This window comes from Puma concolor, chromosome A1 (genome assembly GCF_028749965.1).
Source record: "Puma concolor isolate L17-30 chromosome A1, mPumCon1.1.hap2, whole genome shotgun sequence".
In the NCBI taxonomy this organism is placed as follows: domain Eukaryota; kingdom Metazoa; phylum Chordata; class Mammalia; order Carnivora; family Felidae; genus Puma; species Puma concolor.
Window position 1 is genome coordinate 241,537,602 of NC_141667.1, and position 21,317 is coordinate 241,558,918.

Here is a 21,317-nt window from a genome sequence, read left to right on the forward strand (position 1 = left end):
TTCAGAATTTCATAAGCAATTTCATGGAGTTGTGAATAATCAATAGCACAATTATTTTATAGTCTCAGTAAATATAATAAAAAGCTTGCTGTCGAAACGGCTGAAATAAATGTGTTTTTACGTGTTTCAATTAGTGGGAAACATCTTCAAGGCTATGCATAAAATCTGCAAATTTTCATTTTTTCATAGTCACTGAAAATTGAGCAGGATATTTAAAATATGGATGTTCCCCAATCACTGTGTTTTCACATCGCACACATCGCACAAATTTTCACCCGACGCAGTCCAACACTCGGCTAACTAACTTAGGTCAGGAAACCGCATTTCCGCCAGCCTAGGAGGTTGATTGAACCCGCAGCTCTAGTAACGTCGCGCTCCGGCGCACGCTAGCTACCGTGCCGGTTAGCGCCGATACTGCGCAGGCGCGTCAGCTCCGGCGCCGGCCTTTGCGGTGGGGCGGGACTTACGGCCGGCGTCTCTTCTTGTAGCTGCGGCTTGTGGCAGCGCCATTTTGAACGTGCAGCCGCCTCGGGCGTGAGTCCTTCGGGGTAGGGCAGCCGGCGTGGCGACCTAGGTGTCTTCTCTGACTTTGTCCTTCCATATTCCGTTTCTGTAGGTATATATAGTGATACAGCTATAGATCTAGAATTCTATCCGGTATAAGTGAACTCACTAAGATGATGTTAAGAGGAAACCTGAAGCAAGTACGCATTGAGAAAAACCCGGCCCGCCTTCGCGCTCTGGAGTCTGCGGCAGGCGAGAGCGAGCCGACGGCCGCCATGGCGCTCGCGCTGGCTGGGGAGCCGGCGCCACCTGCCCCGGTGCCCCCGGAGGACCACCCCGACGAGGAGATGGGCTTCACCATCGACATCAAGAGCTTCCTCAAGCCGGGCGAGAAAACGTACACGCAGCGCTGCCGCCTCTTCGTGGGGAACTTGCCCACGGACATCACGGAGGAGGACTTCAAGCGGCTCTTCGAGCGCTACGGCGAGCCCAGCGAGGTCTTCATCAATCGGGACCGTGGCTTCGGCTTCATCCGTTTGGTGAGTGTCGGGCCCCGGCCGCAGCGTTGTCAGGGGAAGGGGGCGTGAAGGGAGCGGGGCGCCGCAGGCAGCCTCCATGCCGGCCGCCCCGGCGAAAGCCCTGGGCACAGCCGCGGCCCTTTCTGTGGCCTGTGAGCATCGCGGCGCCTGCCGTCCCGGTCTTCCCGCGCCGGACCGGCCTGTCCCCCGGCGCGGCGTGGTAGCCCCGTATTTCCGACGAGCGGGCCCGGGCTCCCCGGCCCTCCGCGGTGGCCGTCGCCAACGTTTCGGCTGGGCGCGCGGCGGGCTCCGCTGGCCCGCGCGCTCCGGGGGCTGCGGCTCCCCCGCCTAGGGGTTCCCGTCGCCTGCTTCCCACCGGGGGCAGGGGAGGGGGCCGCCGTGTTTTGGGGTGAGACTTCTCCCGGCGAAACTGTGTCGTGAGGGCCTTAGATACGAATTTGGAAGGGAAGCTCCGGTCTCACCAGAAATTTCGTGGGGCATGGAAGAGCAGCCAGCGGACTCGCTTCTTAAAAACGTTTTCCGAACGATCTCCCTGGTTTCAGCCAGACTTGGAAGCGTTTAAAGGTAAACCGTGTCGTTTCTCACCCCGCCTCAGCGCAGCACATCTTAAACCGCCTAGTTCTGAAACGCTGCAGTATCTGGACGGCGTTGGATTATTGGATAGCTAATGTAATATGCGTCCTCTCCCAAACATTCTGGAAGTTTCTACGTTGTTTTTTTTGGGGGGGGGATGAATTATATATATAAAATCATATATAAATATATTTTATAGGCATTTTTTGTTGCTGGAAGAGTACACATTTTACCTTTTTTTTAGTCCAGATCTTAAAAAGTTTTCCAATATCATGCAAAAATTGTGCCTCCCTTACATCGAACAAAAAAATTAATCAAACAGCGAGGGTATACTCTTCTTAACAGGGCAAATACCTACTCTCTTCAGTTTTCCTGAGTGCTTTGTGGTGAATCAGTGTCACTTACATAGCTTCATTGTAATTCATATCTAGATGCTAGGTTTTTTCCCCAAGAAAATAACTTTGTTGGAGACATTTTTACACAAGTACTTTTTCTGCATGTGTTGCCTTTCTAGTTTGACCCTCAAATTTTATGTGCTTTGCAGTTTGTGGAAGCTTCTTTTTGGAACTTTAACTTTCAAAATTGCATTCTCTTCATGATTGACCCAGGCAAAATTTTAATATGTAGACAGAATTGATTGTAATGTTGTGACATTGTATTTTTTTTAGGGAGAACATTTGAACATCTAAAATCTTAAATGGCTTCAAGAGAAGGGTAAATCTTCATAGAATATTAATGAGACCTGAAAATGTCCTTGAAATTCAAGTTAAATAATCAGTGCGTTTTAAACATAAAATTATAAATCATTACCTTTAGGACAGTAGGGAAACAGCCTGTCATTTGGTAAAGTTATTTTTAATATAAATCCAAAAGTTATTTTAAAGGAAGTGAGGTTAGGCAACTTTTAGTAAACTTTCCAAAAGGATGTTATTTCACATTTTCCTAGTCTTTAGCTTCTGGCACCGTGTTGGTCTGTTCTAAAGTTTACATTCGGGAGGAAGAATGGTAGGACTCCATTTCCCTTTGTTTTGGGAGCCTTGCACTTAAAAATAAGCCAATAGTAAATATCTTAACATGGAAAAATCTTATTCCTTTCTGTCTTTAAAGCTACTAAGAATCCTTTCTCCTTTAGTGTATTATTAACCCTGCCAATAGAACTTTCTGTAGTGATGGAAAATGCTATGTATATGTGCTGTCTGGTGTAGTAGCTACTAGCCATATGTGACTCTTGAGCACTTGAAATGTAGCACTTGTGCCTGAGGATTTGAACTTTAAATTTTACTTACTTTTAAATTTAAATAGCCACCTGTGGTTAGTGGCTACTGTGTTGGACAGCACAACTCATTGCTATTAGTTTCTTTTTTTAAAAAAAATGTTTTTTTAATGTTGATTTATTTTTGAGACAGAGAGAGACAGAGCATGAATGGGGGAGGGGCAGAGAGAGAGGGAGACACAGAATCGGAAGCAGGCTCCAGGCTCTGAGCCATCAGCCCAGAGCCTGACGCGGGGCTCGAACTCACGGACGGTGAGATCGTGACCTGAGCCGAAGTTGGACGCTCAACCGACTGAGCCACCCAGGCGCCCCTAGTTTCTTTTTAAAAAAAAGTCTTAATGGGATTATGAAATGGGGAGGTGAGAGGGGCTGCTGTTGTCTGCTCCTTTGGGATATGCTCCTCTAAACCTGTCATGTTATTTTTTGGTGTAGGAATGTTAAAAATTTGCCAGTAGGAAATTAGAATTTAGCTTAAAAGATTTGACTTTATGGATAACTTTACTGTTTAATCTGAGCTCTGTGATAAACAGGTAAATTTAAAAGCTTTAAATATTTCTGAGTTATGTATTTTTCTGCTTAGGAAAACAACATCGTGTATACCTGATCTGAACGTAAGTAATGATATAGTGGCTGTAGTGTGTAGTGGTGGTGTAGTGGCTCTAAATAGTGGCGTAATTTTATCTGATATATATTTTTAGATTATATTTTCATTTAAAAAACAATTAAAAAAATTTAATGTTTATTTTTGAGAGAGAGAGAATGGGGGAGGGGCAAAGAGAGAGGGAGACACAGAATCCAAAGCAGGCTCCAGGCTCTGAGCTGTCAGCACAGAGCCCGATGCAGGGCTTGAATCCACAAACTGTAAGATCATGACCTGAGCTGGAGTTGAACACTTAACCAACTGAGTCACCCAGGTACCCCAAAACAATTTTTTTAATGTTTATTTTTTGAGAGAGAGAGAGAGAGAGACAGAGCCCGAGAGGGGGAGGGGCAGAGAGAGAGGGAGGACACAGAATCTGAAGCAGGCTCCAGGCTCTGAGCCATCAGCACAGAGCCCCATGTGGGTCTGGAGCTCAAGAACCTAGAGATCATGACCTGAGCTGAAATTGGAGGCTTAACTGACTGAGCCACCCAGATGCCCCTGGAAATACTAAATGCAAATAAATTGTCTTACACTGGTAGTTGTCGTTTTCCAGTTAATTGGTAAGGTGAGACAACATTTTTGAGCTGTTATAGGGTCAGCATTGCTAATATGTAACGGTTGGGAAAAAGAATTTAAGTGGCATTTCCTCATAAGATCATAAAGCCGTATTATGATGTGAGCCTGTGGTACTTTAGGGTTGAAATAGACTGTTTATTTTGGATACATTTTGTGGAATTTTAGACCTAAAAGCTTCTTTTTAGGTTTTGGCTTGTTACTGCCAATTTAGATTGGATAAATTAACTGAAAAGTTGTAGTGCATTTTTTTAAAAAAAGATTATTTATATGTATTAATATAACCTTTTAAAAAACGATTATATGTATATATGTAAGTAATCTCTATACTCAGAGTGGGGCTTGAACTCACGAACTCCAGAGCCGCTCACTACTCAGACTGAGCCAGCTAGGTGCCCCTGTGGTGCATTTTACAGCTAGTTTAATGTTGTTAAAACTGGTATTAGTTTGATCTGAACTCAGTTTCTGCTTTTATCTTTTTCTTCCCCCTACTTTTAACTTTAGTAAACCAGACTTCTGGAGCGGTGATTTATAGACGTGTGTTCCCTGTCCAACAGATCCAGGTATCCTCCCAGTGTAAGCAGAAGGCCACTTATATTCCCTACTATTCACGCTAGCAGTGCTGACTACCCCATCTAAAAATTGTCTCACCTCATCAGTTAACTGGGAATTTGTTGGAAATGCAAATTCTAAGGCCCACCCAGGATCTACTGAATCAGAAATTGTGGGTTGGGGCCCTCAGTCTTGGGTTTTAGCTAGCCCTCCATGTTATTCTTATGTTTGCTAAGGTTTGAGAACCACTGTTGTAATTAAAGAGTTAAAAATCAACTGAATTTAATATAGTCATCGCGGGTTAAACCCTTTCCCCTCGTGCTTTTTGTTAAGTATGCAATGCTGTGTGTTTCTTATGGAATGTCAAACATTAGAGAAGATGTTGCACAATCTCCTTAGTAGGCCTGTCTAGCATATAATTTCAAATGCTCTTTTAGTTCAGGGAAGTTTTCTTACTACAGTTTTAATTTTAGTGAAAGATTGTCCCCTAATGCATTAAATGTAATCACTGTTAATCTTTCATTTTTCCATAAAAAATCAAACCATACTATATACTCTGTTGTGTTTTGAGGTTTTCATTTAATATATCTGGTATCTTTTATGTCATGAGATTGATTTTTTAAAAAAAAATTTTTTTTTTTTTAACGTTTTTTATTTATTTTTCGGACAGAGAGAGACAGAGCATGAACGAGGGAGGGGCAGAGAGAGAGGGAGACACAGAATCGGAAACAGGCTCCAGGCTCTGAGCCATCAGCCCAGAGCCTGACGCGGGGCTCGAACTCCCGGACCGCGAGATCGTGAGCTGGCTGAAGTCGGATGCTTAACCGACTGCGCCACCCAGGCGCCCCATGAGATTGATTTTTAATGACCATATTGTATTTCACAGTATGAATGGACTGCCATTTACCCGAACTTTCTATTGATTGACTTGAAGGCTGTTTCCAATTTATCTCAGTGGATTAGTACTATTACAGTGGGAACTTTTAACTATTAGTTGAACAATGAGAAAAATATCAGGTGCTTTGGAATGAGCCTTTGGAAAGGATCCAATGTACATCATTTGACCCTATTACAAGCAATCTGTAACTTGGGATAGTCACCTAGTTTCTTGATACTTTTTGTATTATTTTTAGTTAAGAACCTGTACTTGTACTTTTTATACAGAGTAATGCTGGGACACTAGCTGAAAGGAGGGATTTATGATGTATTTGGTAGAGATTATGAATTTTGTGTAGATCTTTGGCAAGTTATTTCTTTTGTTTGTTTTTACTAAATATAATTTATTGTCAAATTGGTTTCCATACAACACCCAGTGCTCATCCTCACAAGTGCCCTCCTCAGTGCCCATCACCCACTTTCCCCTTTCCTTCATCCCCCATCAACCCTCAGTTTGTTCTCAGTATTTAAAAATTTTTTTTTTTTTCAACGTTTTTTATTTATTTTTGGGACAGAGAGAGACAGAGCATGAACGGGGGAGGCGCAGAGAGAGAGGGAGACACAGAATTGGAAACAGGCTCCGAGCCATCAGCCCAGAGCCCGACGCGGGGCTCGAACTCACGGACCGTGAGATCGTGACCTGGTTGAAGTCGGACGCTTAACCGACTGCGCCACCCAGGCGCCCCTGTTCTCAGTATTTAATAGTCTCTTATGGTTTGCCTCCCTCCCTCTCTGTGACTTTTTTTTTCCCCCCCTTCCCCTCCCCATGGTCTTATAAGTTTCTCAGGAACCACATAAGAGTGAAAACATGTGGTATATGTCTGTCTCTGACCAACTGATTTCACTTAGCATAATACCCTCCAGTTCCATCCACGTTGCTGCAGTTGGCCAGATTTTTTGGCAAGTTGTTTCAACCTCTCTAGGCCTGTTTACCTATAAGTGAAGTGGGGATAGTAATAACCCACTTTATAAGATTGTTGATGAGACCAGTAGAAGATAATGCATACATAGTTGTGAATATACATAAAATAATGAAGAGCTGGAATATACTACCTGCTTAGTAAAAGTTACCTCGGTATCATTATTCTGAGTCATGAAGTAAACAAATATTTGGTTTCATTTCAAACACATAATTTTAATTGATTTTACAGATACTTTAGTACAGATTTACAGCAGTGGTTTTTGAGCACATGCATGCCAGTGGGGGAGGGGCCTACTGAAAGGGAGAGAATCCCAAGGAGGCTCTTTGTCCTTCCATCTCACAAACCTTACAAACAGTGAGATCATGACCTGAGTTGAAACCAAGAGTTAAGCGGAGGCTTAACTGATTGAGCCACCCAGGCATTGCAACCCCCCCTTTTTTTTAGTAGGCTCTGTACCCAGCATGGAGCCCAGTGCAGGGCTTGAATTTACCACCCTGAGATGAAGACCTGAAGCTTAATCAGCTGAGCTACCTGGGTGCCCCAACAGCAGTGGTTCTTACATGGAGTGGTTCTGCTTCCCAGGGGACATTTGATGATGTCTGGAGACATCTTTCATTGTCAGAAGTGGGGGTTGTTTCTGTTGGCTTATTAAGTCTCCTGTAATGCACAGACCCCCCCCCCCCCCCCCCCCCCGCCAAGAATTATCTTGCCCATAATGTCAGTAGTGCTAAAGTTGAGAAACTCCGGTGCGGAATTATTTAAAACCATGAAGAGTATAAACTTTGAAGAAGGATCATGGCATTGAAAATTCCTGACAGCATAAACATTTCATTTGGCTCAAAAGTATTAAAAATTGAATTCATTGCCAACTGTAAAAAAAATTACTTGATTTAACATAAAAATTGGGGATTTTCTGCTTCCTCTGTGGAAAAACAAAATATATGACATTGTGATTATACTTGACTGAATCTGAAGAGGAGACATCCTCTGGAAGCACTTTTCACTTTTAGAAAGTCCTCACCAAGTTCTCTTTATCCTTCTACCCCTAACATTTTATTATGAAAAATTTCAGATACATAGAAATGAACAGCCATAGATCCACCATCTAGATTCATACTTAAGTTTTCTTATAATGTGTTTTTCACATATCTATTCATCTTTTCATCCATCAGTTCTTGACTCTTAAACACTCCAGCATGCTTATTATTAAAAATTTTTTTTTAATGTTTATTCATTTTTGAAAGGCAGAGCACAAGCAGGGGTGGGGCGGAGAGAGACAGGGCGGGGGACACAGAATCTGAAGCAGGCTCCAGGCTCTGAGCTGTCAACACAGAGCCTGACGCGGGGCTCGAACTCACGAACCGTGAGATCATGACCTGAGCCGAAGTCGGATGCTCAACCGACTGAGCCACCCAAGGTGCCCATCCAGCATGCTTACTAGTAACTAGAGTCCAATATTATTTTTGAGGTATTTGACCTCTGCATACAGCAAAATGAACAAATTTTCAGTGTACAATTTGGTGATTTTAGATAAATAACATTTGTTTAATTCAAACTATCAGGATAGAGAACGTTATCATCTCTTGAAATTTCCTCCTGTCCCTTCCCATTCCCAATTAAACTTAACAGCATTATTATTATTATTTTTAATATTTATTTTTGAGAGAGAGTGAGCAGAGAAAGGGCAGAGAGGGGGAGACAGAGGATCTGAAGCACGCTCTGCACTGTCAGCACAAAGCCCGACGCGGGGCTCCAACTCACAAACTGTGATATTGTGAACTGAGCTTCAGAAGTCAGGTTCTTAACTGACTGAGCTACCCAGGCACTCCATACCTAACAGCATTTTAATTCAAGACTTCATTCTTAAAATCTACCTCTTAAGAGTTGTTGGGTCATATGACAGATTAGGTGCAAAGTGCCTATCCCCTGTTAGATATTTATTAAATGTTTGCTGGTATTACTTTGTTAAGAGTAATTTTAATTAAAAATTTCTAAGAGTAATTTTTTAAAAATAGCCATTTTGAGGGGCACCTGGGTGGCTCAGTCGGTTGAACATCCGACTTCGGCTCAGGTCATGATCTCACAATCCATGCATTCGAGCCCTGCGTCAGGCTCTGTGCTGACAGCTCAGAGCCTGGAGCCTGCTTCAGATTCTGTGTCTCCCTGTCTCTCTGCCCCTCCCCTGCTCATGCTTTGTCTCTCTTTGTCTCAAAAATAAATAAAAACATTTTTAAAAAGTAGCCATTTTGAGTATCTGTAAAAAGGTTAGATTTGTTGGGGCACCCCGAGGCTCAGTTAAGCATCTGACTTCGGCTCAGTCATGATCTCACAGTTGCTGAGTTTGAGCCCTGTGTCGGGCTCTCAGCTGTCAGCACAGAGCTTGCTTTGGATCCTTTGTCCTCTCTCTGCCCCTCTTCTGCTCGTGCTCTTTCTCTTTCTCTCAAAAATAAATACACATTAAAAAAAAAGGTTAGACTTGTCTTTGTAAAATTAGTTCTATAGATTTTTGTGTAAGTTGTAGTAATTTAAAGTTGTTGTATTTTAGGTATTAAATAAAGATCTGTTGTGACCTTAAGACTTTTTTCATAAGACAGTATATTTTTACTCTTACTACAAATGCATATAAAACCTGTTTAAATTCTCACTGTAGAGTTCTCACAACACAAAGGAAAAGAACATACTTATATTAAACTTGTTTGTTGATTATGTTTAGATGTCTGTATTCTATACCAACTTTGAATTCTTCAAGAAGGAAGTTCTCTTGTGGTTTCAGCATTGAACATATTTTCTAGTTTATAAACGGGTGTGTACTTGATTTTCTGTATAATGGAGATAACTCTTACAGCCCATGAATGTATGTGTTTGCTTCTCTCAATATAATGGAGAAATGTGTAGCCCATGAAAGTATTTCAGGAGACCTGGTTAACAACATCTAATAATAGTTTTCATAGGAAATGTAAAAAATGAAAGAGGAAAGGGGATTTGTGTAGCATTGGAGAGGTGGGTTGTTTTAATAAAAGATATAAATATCAAAAAACAGTATATACTGAAAATTATTCTGTTCAGTAATAGCTTCTAGTAACCGGTGCTTGGTCTCAAAAAGTAATTATGATTTTCTTTTAATATATGTAAGAGATTTAAAAAAGATACTGCTGTGAATATTTAATAGCTGGTAATTTGTGTATGAGTAGACCATCTTTGATGACTTGGGACATTGGGGTTGGGATTTTTTTTTTTTTTTTTTAAATGTTTGTTTATTTTTGAGACAGAGACAGACAGAGCATGAATGGGGGAGGGGCAGAGAGAGAGGGAGACACAGAATCGGAAGCAGGCTTCCAGGCTCCGAGCCATCAGCCCAGAGCCTGACGTGGGGCTCGAACTCACGGACCGTGAGATCGTGACCTGAGCCGAAGTCGGCCGCTCAACCGACTGAGCCACCCAGGCGCCCCTGGGGTTGGGATTTTCTAATTAAAATGTTTACAGTTATTTTTTGAACACTTAAATGCATGTGATACCAAAATTGAAAGACACAAAACAAAGTGACCCTATCAGCCATTTCCAAAAGCTACCCAGCTCTTCTCCCTAGAAACCACTATTTAAAAGTATTTGTGTTTATTACTATCATCTTTAAAAAGTGATTTTTCCTCCTAAAAAGGAATCCAGAACACTGGCTGAAATTGCAAAAGCAGAGCTGGATGGCACCATTTTGAAGAGCAGACCTCTCCGAATTCGTTTTGCTACACATGGAGCAGCCCTAACTGTCAAGAACCTCTCGCCGGTTGTTTCCAATGAGCTTCTAGAGCAAGCATTTTCCCAGTTTGGTCCAGTAGAGAAAGCCGTTGTGGTTGTGGATGATCGTGGTAGAGCTACAGGAAAAGGTTTTGTAGAATTTGCAGCAAAACCTCCTGCACGAAAGGCTCTGGAAAGATGTGGTGATGGGGCATTCTTGCTAACAACGTAAGTTTTAAACATCTCATCATCCTATGCAGTTACATATGGGCTTCTCTCTCTGTGCTGAACTTCTGTCTTTCTTTATACAGTTCATACTGTCTTGTCATATGGTAAGTAGGTGTTGAATAAGTATATAGTGAATATAAACAGGAATTTTTGTGTGATTCCAAGAGTCATACTTCAGACTTCAGTGTATTGATTCATACTTGAATCTTAGAAATGATTTGTATTACGATTTTTATTCAGTTTACTGAATGTTATATGCAAAGTAAAATTTTATATTTAAATAACAAATGGATGAATTACATTTTACTCAGGTTTTTTTAAGGCATAATTTGCATGAATTAAAATGTTCCCAATTTTAAACATAGAACTCAAGGAGTTTTAACAGATGTATGTAACTTAGCACCACAATCAAGATCTAGAACATTTTCGTCATCCTGACGAGTTCCTTTATGCCCTTTTGCAGTTTCTCTCTACCCCTTAACCCTGTCCTAGATAGCTATTGGTCTTTCTGCTCTTATAAATTAGTTTGTCTTTTGTCTTTTCTGGTTATTTCGTATAAGTGAAATAATTTGTACTCTTTTGTGTCTCATATCTTTTGCTTAGCATAATGTTAATGAGATTCCATCCATATTATTGTATTAGTATTTTGCTCACTTTTATGGCAGAGTTTTATTCCACCATATGGACATAATTACAGTTTGCCCAGTGACCTAAGGGTGGGTGAATGTTCGAGATGCTCTCAACTATTAGCCATTGTGAATAAAGCTACTATGAACATTTCTGTACAGGCTTCTTGTGAACATTATACTTTCATGTGGCTTGGGTAATTAGGGATAAATGGCTGAATTTTCAACTTCATAAGAAACTGCCAAATTGTTTTTCAAAATGGTTGTATCATTTTACATTCCTACAAGCAATGAGTGAGAGAGTTCTAGTTGCTCCATACTTTCACCAACACTTGATAGTTTTAGTCTTTTGGATAGTCTAGTATAGGAGTGTCTCCTGGTGAGTTTAAATTTTATTTTCCAAACAACTAGTGATTAGCATCTTTTCATTTGCTTTTTGTCTATTTTTACATCTTTTGTGAAGTATCTTCAAATTTTTTGCCTATTTTTTAAATTTAGTTTTTATTTTTTTTATTTTTTTTTAACGTTTTATTTATTTTTGAGACAGAGCATGAATGGGGCAGGGGCAGAGAGAGAGGGAGACACAGAATCAGAAGCAGGCTCCAGGCTCTGAGCCATCAGCCATCAGCCCAGAGCCCGACGCGGGGCTCGAACTCATGGACCGCGAGATCATGACCTGAGCTGAAGTCGGAGGCTTAACCGACTGAGCCACCCAGGCGCCCCTAGTTTTTATTTTTAAAAAATATTTATTTTGGAGAGAGAGAGAGAGCACAAGTGGCAGAGGGGCAGAGAGATAGAGGGAGAGAGAATTGCAAGCAGGCTCCATATGGTCATCGTGGAGCTCGACCTGGGGCTTGATCTCAACAGACCGTGAGATCATGACCTCAGCTGAAATCAAGAGTCAGATGCTTAATTGACTGAGCCACCCAGGTGTCCCTGTCTATTTTTTAATTGGGTGGTTTGCCTTATCGAATTAAAACATCTGGATACAGGTCTGTTTTAGGACTATTTCTTCTAGTATGTGGCTTGCTTTTTAATTTTCTTAGTAGTGTTCTTCAGAAAGCAGCAGTGAAGTATAATTTACATTTTTTTTCTTTTATGGTTTATGTTTTTTGGATCCTTGTATGAAAATTTTTTCCCTTCCTAAGGTAGCAAAGCTTTTCTTGTCCTTTCTTAAGACATTTTATAGCTTTTTTTCTTCTTTCTTTTTCTTTTTTTTTTTAAAGTAGGCTCCATGCCCAGCGTGGACCCCAACGTGGGGCTTGAACGCATGACCTTGAGATCAAGATCCAAGCTGAGATCAAGAGTTTCACGCTCAACTGATTGAGCCACCCCAGCATCCCTAGCTTTTTTATTTATACCTGTGATCCATTTTGAGTATGCTGTGAGATAGTAGATTTTTTTTTCCATATAAGTGCCATTTGTTGCAGCACCAGTAATTGTAAAGATTATGATTTCTCCTTTTTTACCATTTATCTTTATCAAAAATCGAGGGGAAGAAAATCTGCACTTTCATTTCACCAATTGGTGTGTCTTTTACACCAGTACTGTCTTTCACTCTTTTTTTTTTTTTTAAGTGTTTATTTTTAAGGGGCACCTGGGTGGCTCAGTTGCTTAAGCGTCCCAACTTTTGGTTTCGGCTCAGGTCATGATCTCACAGTTAGTGAGTTTGAGCCCCACATCGGGCTCTGCTGACAGCATGGATCCTGCTTGGGATTCTCTCTTTCCCTCTCTCTCTCTGCCCCTCCCCTGCTCAGGTACTGTCTCTGTCTCTCTCACTATAAATAAATAAACTTTAAAAAGAAAAAAAAGAAAGATTTTATTTTTTAGTGATCTCTACCCAGTGTGGGGCTCGAACTTTAAACACTGAGATCAGCATTCGCATGCTTTACTGACTGAGCCACCAGGCACCCCGCACTGTGCTAAGGTTTGAAATCAAGTAGTATCACCCAATTGTTCTGGGTGTTGTGTTTTTTTTTTGGTATAGCCTTACTGATTTGATTTATTTCCCAATTTGAGTGTAATTAATGTACAATGTTACTTTAGTTTCAGATTATCTTTACTGATTTTATTTTATTTATTTATATATTTTTTAAAGTTTATTTTGAGAGCAAGCAGGAGAGAGCATGAGTGAGGGAGGGGCAGAGAGAGAGAATCCCAAATTGGCTGTGGGGCCAAACTCATGAACTGTGAGATCATGACCTGAGCTGAAGTTGGACGCTTAACTGAGCCACCCAGGCACCCTCTGCATCTTTACTGATTTTAAAATCACCTTGTCAATTGAAAAAAGTTCTTCTGGGCTTTTGATTAGAATCGTGTTGAGTGTTCAGGTCATTCTGAGGAACATATTGACATCTTCATAATACTGACTTTTTTCTAGTCCATGAATGGTGTATCCATTTACTTAAAAATATTCGTAAGTAATTATAATAGTCATTCAACCTGTTGCCGTATTAACATGCCTTTGCTTTCAATTTGCCCAGGGTGGTGTTCTTGATGTTCATCCTTAGTCTTTAGACTGGATTTGGTGGAAAAGTTCCCTAGTTGATTGCTGCATTGATTCCTTTATCTCTGTTAGAGATAAAGTATCCATTTACTTTACTATTGGTTGGGAGTATTCAAATGTTTTAAGGTTTGGGGAATTGGACACAAAGTCCGTGTAAAACATCTCTGCCCCATGGAGCATAGTTTGGTGATATGTAAAGCATTTTTCAATTTGTTTGGGACTGTCAGGTGTTCATGCTAAAGCTGTAATTCGTGTTTCATATGTTTTACAGCACTGCCACTTCTCAGAGATTTTGGTCTTACACTCTGTTTAGAGAATGCTTGCTCTCCTTGTTCCACTTTATTCATATTTTGCTAGGGAACATCTTAGAGAAGCTGTTTTATCTTCATTTATTCATCCCCGCTGCAGTATCAACTGATACTCTCCAATTTATTTTTTGTCAAAGCATTTACTGTTTTAATTTGTAGGTCTTTCTCTGCAGGAGAATGCCAAGTTCCATTGAGGGCAGGGACTTGGTCTTGTTCAGTACTATAATCCTAGCACCTGTATTTTTTTTAAATTTAATTTTAATTGCAGTACAGTTAATATATAGTTTTATATTAGTTTCATGTGTACATACAATACAGTGATTCAACAATTCTGTATATTACTCAGTGTTCAGCAAGATGAGTGTACTCTTAATTCCCTTTACCTATTTCACCCACTTCCCCTGCTCTCTGTTAAGATTGTTTTTTGGTTTTTCTTTTTTTTTCTTCTTTGTTTCTTAAATTCCACATGAATGAAATGCTATGGTATTTGTCTTTGACTTATTTCATCTACCACGATACTCTTCTAGCACCTGTATTTTAATAATTCCTGGCTACAAATTAAGCTAATAATAATAATTTTTTAAAGTTTTTTTGTTTATTTCGAGAGAGAGAGAGAGCGCGATCAAGTGGGTGCATGGGAGGGGCAGAGGGAGAATTGTAAGCAGTCTTTGCGTTGTCAGCATGGAGCCTGTTACAGGGCTCAAACCCATGAACTGAGATGATGACCTGAGCAGAAATCAAAATTCATGTGCTTAACTGATTGAGCCACCCAGGTACCCCAGCTAATCAATTATTTAATGAAGGAAGGAAGGAACTAAAAATACTCAAAGCATGTGATTAGTATTTGTTCCATTGCAAGCTTTGATTAATTGGTATTTTTTAAAAGTTACAGCCAGGCATTGGAAAACAATTAACCATGTCTTACAGGTAGCTTTTAGAATAACTTAAAAACAATTTTGAGGGAATGGGCAAGTGTTGACATTGTATTATCCATTCTGTTTCATAATCGTGATCATAAACATAAGCATGTTGGATTTTGTATTTTTCAGATGAGAAAACTGACCCAGAGATGTTAAATAATTTGTGTAAGATTGCACAACGAATAAATGGTGAATTTTAGCCTGATGCTACATCCCTTTTTGTTTTTAAATTTTTTTTAACATTTATTCATTTTTTGAGAGACAGAGCAGGAGTGGGGGAGGGGCAGAGAGAGAGGGAGACACAGAATCTGAAGCAGGCTCCAGCCTCAGAGCTGTCAGCACAGAGCCCAACATGGGGCCCGAACTCACGGACCATGAGATCATGACCTGAGCCAAAGTTGGATACTTAACCGATTGAGCCACCCAGGCGCCTCATCCTTTCTTTTCATATTGTGCTATAGGTGGAGTGATTTATTTTTTTTAGAGACTCTTCCTTGCTCAGGAACTTTGTTGTTAGTTAAGCCTTCTAATGGAACTCATGAGATCATGACCTGAGCTGAAATCAATAGTCAGATGATTAACTGACTGAGGCACCAGGTGCCCCATCTTTTTTTTTTTAATTTTATGTATTGGCAAAGGTTTAAAAATACCCAGTGAGTGAAAGTGAAGTCACGTGAGTGTTTTATGAATCCTGGTGCTGATGGAAATTGGTCACTTGGAGGTATTTAGTTACTGAGTATAAAAACCTTAAGGTTGTTTTACTGTTATAATAGAGGTATATTTTAAGTAAGTATTTGACTCAAAACTTTGGTGTATCGTTTTATATCTGGTTTATCATGATTGGCTACATCTAAATTTCTTAATAGAGAATTGAGTAAGTATATCATATAGTGGATTAGTGTGTATTTTTTCAAGAATATTTCATGACATCAGGAAATGTAACTCATGAAAAAAATTCCTTTATTATTTTTTAAGTAATCTCTGTGCCCAGTGTGGGGCTTGAACTCATGACCTTGAGAAGAAGAATCACATGCTCTATTGACTGAGCCAGCCAGGTTCCCTGAAAAATTTTTTTAAAGGGAGTGTATACCACAGAGAAGAGAGTAGACTAGAGGTTCAGGGAAATAGGGAATTCATAGCTAATGAATTTGGGGTTTTTTTGGGGGCGATAAAAGTATTCTGGTATTAGATCATGGTGATGGTTACACATACTAAAACCCATTGAACTGTACACTTTAAAATGGTGAATTTTATGGTATGTGAGTTATATGTCATTAATGATACAAAACTAAACACATTGCAAACTCCACATCTGTTTATGGCAGGGCCTTTGGCTATGCATCTGTGCTAACTACTGCTCAAAAACTTAAATTCATGTAGATAAATATATATAGGGGTGCATGACTGGCTCAGTCCATAGAGCATGTGGCTCTTGATCTCGGGGTCATGAGTTCGAGCCCTCTGTTGGGCGTGGAACCTATTTAAAAAAATGTATATTTATTTTCTATAAATAAAACAATGTAGCAAGTAAAAAAAAAAGGGACGCAAGACAAGACTAGATGTATGCTACGATCCAAATTTGTGTTAAGAAACTGATCAGAAAAAAAAGACTGGAAATAAAAATGTGAGTATGTCAGCAAAAGTTATATTTGATAAGTGTGCTTACAGGTGTATCTTGGAAGTCTCCTTGGTTTCATGATTCACTAGTTGGACTCAGGCCTAGCATACAGTTTTACGTCTAAGATTATTACAGCAAAAGAATACAGAGCAAAATCAGTAATGGAAAAATGCACACCAGGTAAAGTTTGGAGGAAACTAGGTATAAGCTTTCCAAGAGTCCTTTTCCAGTTGAGTTGGAAAAGTACTTGGCTTAATTCTGCCAGCAACTAGTTGAGACAATAGAATGAAGTGTTAACTACCAGGTGAAGTTTAACTGATCCTAGTAGCCATGTCCATATATAAGGAGTGGGGTGGAGGGTGGTTGGTTTTTTAAGTTCCCACTTACCTGGCAAAATACCAGAATTTAGGACTTCATGAAGGAAAAAAGCTTAGATGGTTTGTGTTCAACATAAACCACATTGTTTGCACAGTTTTGGCACAGAAAATCAGCCTTATCTGTTAGCATGGTGGGATAGCTGTTTCAGGCCTATTTTGGTAACTCTTTAAGCAGATAAGGGATTGATACATTAATTTTTTCATACCTTTCCTATCTTTCCCTACTTTCCAGGGATTGATACCTTTCCTATCTAATCCCTACTTTCCAGGGATTACTTTTCCATCATTTTATTTGCTTCATCACATCTTTCCGTTAAATGGGGTTCTTTTAGATTCAGAAGAAATACTTTAATAAAAACAATACTGTAATATTGCTTTTGCTTATATAAATTGGAAACACAAGAGGTATCTAGCCATACCTGCTGGTGGTGGAAGTATGAATTACTATTTATTTACCTTTCCAGAAAAACACCCATAACTTTTACACCGTTGGTGTCATTTGGGTCCAGTTTTAGTTTTATACTTTCGTTTTTGAGAAGTATTTATAAAGGTTGATATTTTATTGTTTATTAGAGGTCTTCAGAAGAACAAAAAGAATATTAAATAAACTTTTTTTCCCCATAAAATTTACCATATGGGTCCATTGGGTTATTTTGTAATCTGAGATCATACAGGTCCTAGTGATTTTATTTTTCCTCTGTCATAAAACTTTATCATCCTAAGAATTGTTTATCATTACTCTTCAATTCTCAGGTATATTAAAGACTAAAATTGACAAAACCCTGCAAAAATGCTGTATGTGTGTAAGAATTTAGTAGTGAAACAAATTGTCCTTACATCATCCTTTTTTTAATTGCATACACAAAAGGTTGCATCATCTTTTAAGTCATCACGTCACCTTGTTCTCACCATTCTGCTTCTAAAGAGATACCTGAACAAGTGAGGAAAGATCAGTCACAAATATATATTTTTTCTAAGTTTATTTATTTTGAGAGAGACAGAGATAGGGTGAGTGGGGGAGGGACAGAGAGAGGGAAAGGGAGAATTCCAAGCACTGCCAGCACAAAACCATGAAATCATGACCTGAGTCGAAACCAGGAGTAGGATGCTTGACTGACTGAGCCACCCAGGTGCCCCAGTCACAATTATGTTAATCATTCTGTTTCATTTCAGAAAACATAGAAACCTTGAATGTCCACCAATAAGTATGGTTAAAAATTATGGTGCATGCATACATCTGAAATGGTGCCATTTTGTATTGAATGATAAAGGATGTCTGAAGAAAGCATGGACAGGTGAATTATTCTGTGTAAAATTATATATATCTAGCAGAAAGGAAAATCTGAAGAGATGTTCATGAAACATAATCAGAGGTCCTTTCCAAATGGTAGGATTTCACAGGACTCACTGACTTCTATAAAACATACTATGGACAATTATCAGTATTACAGCTAAACCAGTGATGGATTAGTTTAGAGCAGAGTGAGGAGAAGAAACTCTACATGTAAGAACCTCCAGATTGAGCATTAATGGTTGATCACTAATTTGTTTCCTTTTAGTCTTTATACCAATGAAATATTTTTCTACACTACTAAAAAGAGTAAATTTAGTAATTATACCTATAAGCAGAACTTATGTTAGGTTTTAAAAACTTTTTTGGGGTGCCTGGGTGACTCAGTCAGTTGAGCGTCCGACTTTGGCCCAGGTCATGATCTCACCATCCTTGAGTTCGACCCTTGCAGTGGGCTCTTAGTTGTCAGCGCCAAGCCTACTTCGGATCCTGTGTCCCCTTCTCTGTCTGCACCTCCCCTACTCATGCTTTCTATCCCCAAAATAAATATTTTCAAAAACAAAACAACACAATCCTTTTTTTTTTTTTTTTAACACAGAAAGATCAAAGTGAAATAAATAAGATGTGTGAGATAATGGACAAAAGGAATTTTTACAGGCAGTGGTGCATACAGTGAAACCATAAATGTTCACATTTTAACATACAGCCCAATGAACAAAAATAAGAGTCTCTTAAGGACATCTTTTGAACACTACACATGGTCTTTTTGTTTTATGTAATGTGATGAACGTGGTTGTGACTGACTGATCTTTGCTCACTTATTCACGTATCTCTTTAGAAATGGAATCCTAGGTGTAGGTATAAATATATAACATTTGTATGTATTGGTTAAGTTCTGTCTCAGAGAGCTGTATTCACTCTGATGTCTTGTGTCTGGTGGCCCATATTCGTATGTTGAAAATTGAAAAATTTTTGTTACAAACTCAGCATTATTTGGGAGTATAGTAGAGATGTCATTATATTCTCTAATTTTGTGCATCATTTCCTTGACTTCATAAAATTAATTTTGTCATTTCTAAGTAATTCTGTTGTGTTCTGAGCGTGATGATTTGCTTAGTACGTTTTCCTTCTTGAGTCTCCTTTTCTGATTTTTCTTTTGGATGGTAGAGGCCTTCTGGTATTGAAATAGGGGGAGTGTGAGTTTCTTTCTTTGTTGGCCTTGCTCAGATGTAGTTCTTACCCGGCCGCATTATTTTTCTGATGTGTGTGGTCCTGCAGTGGCTTCCAGTGGGTAAGTGGTCCATATAGTGCATTTTGTTCATTTGTCCCTGGGCCTCTTTGGGTCCTCTTAGAAGTAACACATCCTCCCAGGGGCTCAGGAACTCTCAGCTGCTTTCTCATACCTCGTTGGCTTGCATATGATCTATGAGGCTGTATTTACTCATTCTTTCTTTCTTTTTTTTTTTTTTTTTTTTAAAGTAGCTCCAGGGGCGCCTGGGTGGCGCAGTTGGTTAAGCGTCCGACTTCAGCCAGGTCACGATCTCGCGGTCCGTGAGTTCGAGCCCCGCGTCAGGCTCTGCTGATGGCTCAGAGCCTGGAGCCTGTTTCCGATTCTGTGTCTCCCTCTCTTTCCGCCCCTCCCCTGTTCATGCTCTGTCTCTCTCTGTCCCAAAAATAAATAAATGTTGAAAAAAAAAATAAAAAAAATAAATAAAAAAAATAAAGTAGCCCCAGTGTGAAGGCCAGTGTGGGACTTGAACCCACAACCCTGAGGTCAAGACCTGGGCTGAGATTAAGTCAGACATTTAACAGACAGCCACCTAGGCGCCCCTGTATTTACTCATTTATTTGTTTGTTAGAGACCGAGAGAGAGACAGAGTGTGAGCAGGAGGGGGCAGAGAAAGGGGAGACACAGATTCTGAAGCAGGCTCCAGGCTCTTGAGTGGTCAGCACAGAGCCCAACATGTGGCTCGAACTTACGAATCGCGAGATCGTGACCTGAGCTGAAGTTGGACGTTAACTAACTGAGCCACCCAGGTCCCCCAACTCATTCTTTATTACACTTCTGCTTTTAGATGTTAGATATGAGGTCTCACCCTTAAAATTGAGGCCTGTAAGGCTCTTTTCTTTTGGGTTCCCACTTAATTTATCTGCGGTTTCTATAATCTCATTGTCACCCCAAGGTATTCCACGCTTGCTTCTATTTCTTATTCTGTCTAAAATGTCTTCATTAGTCCCGGAATAATTTTTTTAAATAGAGATTTTAAGTAATCTCTACACCCAGTGTAAGGCTCAAAACTCACAACCTGCAACCAGAGTTGCATGCTCCACCAACTGAGCCAGCTTGGTGCTCCCCAGGAATCATTTTTAATAATCGTTTTTAATAACAGTTTAGAATTTGAAGTCTTTGTTACTCTCAGGATCTTTATTTGTAAAGGGAAGCTTTTAGAATCCAGAAAGTCCCTTTACTTCTTAGTTCTTACGTTAAAGCTGCAAAAGTTAAGTGATTTGTTTTTTTCTGAAGGCAGTATAGATTTTACTATTACTTACATGGTAAGAGACTGATAAGAACAAAATTTCTTTCTTTCTTTTTTTTTTTTTTAGACTTAGGCAAAGATTTTTTATTTGTGGTTAGGCCTACATAGTTCCAAAAGGTGAGCATAATCAACAAAACATCTGCAAGTACCAGAGGAGGTGCTCTGTTATCAGTAGAAGGCACTGATCATAAGAAAGATTGATGTGGATCTTCATGTACAGATGATGGTTCAATCCTGTCAAATGAATATGCTATATTTTGAGTGTGATAATTGGGAGGCAGGAGCTGGAAGAACCAAAGCCTCTTCTCTACTGGATTAGGCAGCCAGGCCCTCCAGAGATATTATTAGAGATGACATGTAGGGGACTGTGATGGTAGCAGTGATAACATTTCAGGTGTGCCAATGATGATGTCATCACCAACAGTTTGACAGGATCTATAAATCCTTAGGGTGCTTCTCATCCAGCTGATCATCTGTAATCCATTCCTTGGACAGGCCATCAAATCGACTTTAACAAAAATGAATCCAGTGCATTCAGTTATCACTGAAAACACATCAGTCCTGGTATTTGCTAATTTGGAAAAAATGGTAAAAATACTGTTGGATCATTTTATTTTTTTTTTTTTAATTTTTTTTTTATTTTTTTTAATGTTTGTTTATT

At 39.7% G+C, this 21,317-nt stretch overlaps 1 protein-coding gene across 2 annotated transcripts in view; it reads left to right on the forward strand.

Moving 5' to 3' along the window:
* Window positions 1–494: 494 nt before the first annotated feature.
* PSPC1 (paraspeckle component 1) overlaps window positions 495–21,317 on the forward strand; it is a 110,750-nt gene continuing 89,927 nt past the window's right edge. For both annotated transcript variants that reach the window (XR_015254405.1, XM_025924241.2), the window contains exons 1-2: window positions 495–1,043; window positions 10,172–10,473. Coding sequence is in view for 1 of the 2 variants with exons in the window: in XM_025924241.2 (XP_025780026.1) it covers window positions 678–1,043; window positions 10,172–10,473 (668 nt within the window). In the remaining variant the exon portion in view is untranslated. The remainder of the gene's footprint in view (window positions 1,044–10,171; window positions 10,474–21,317) is intronic.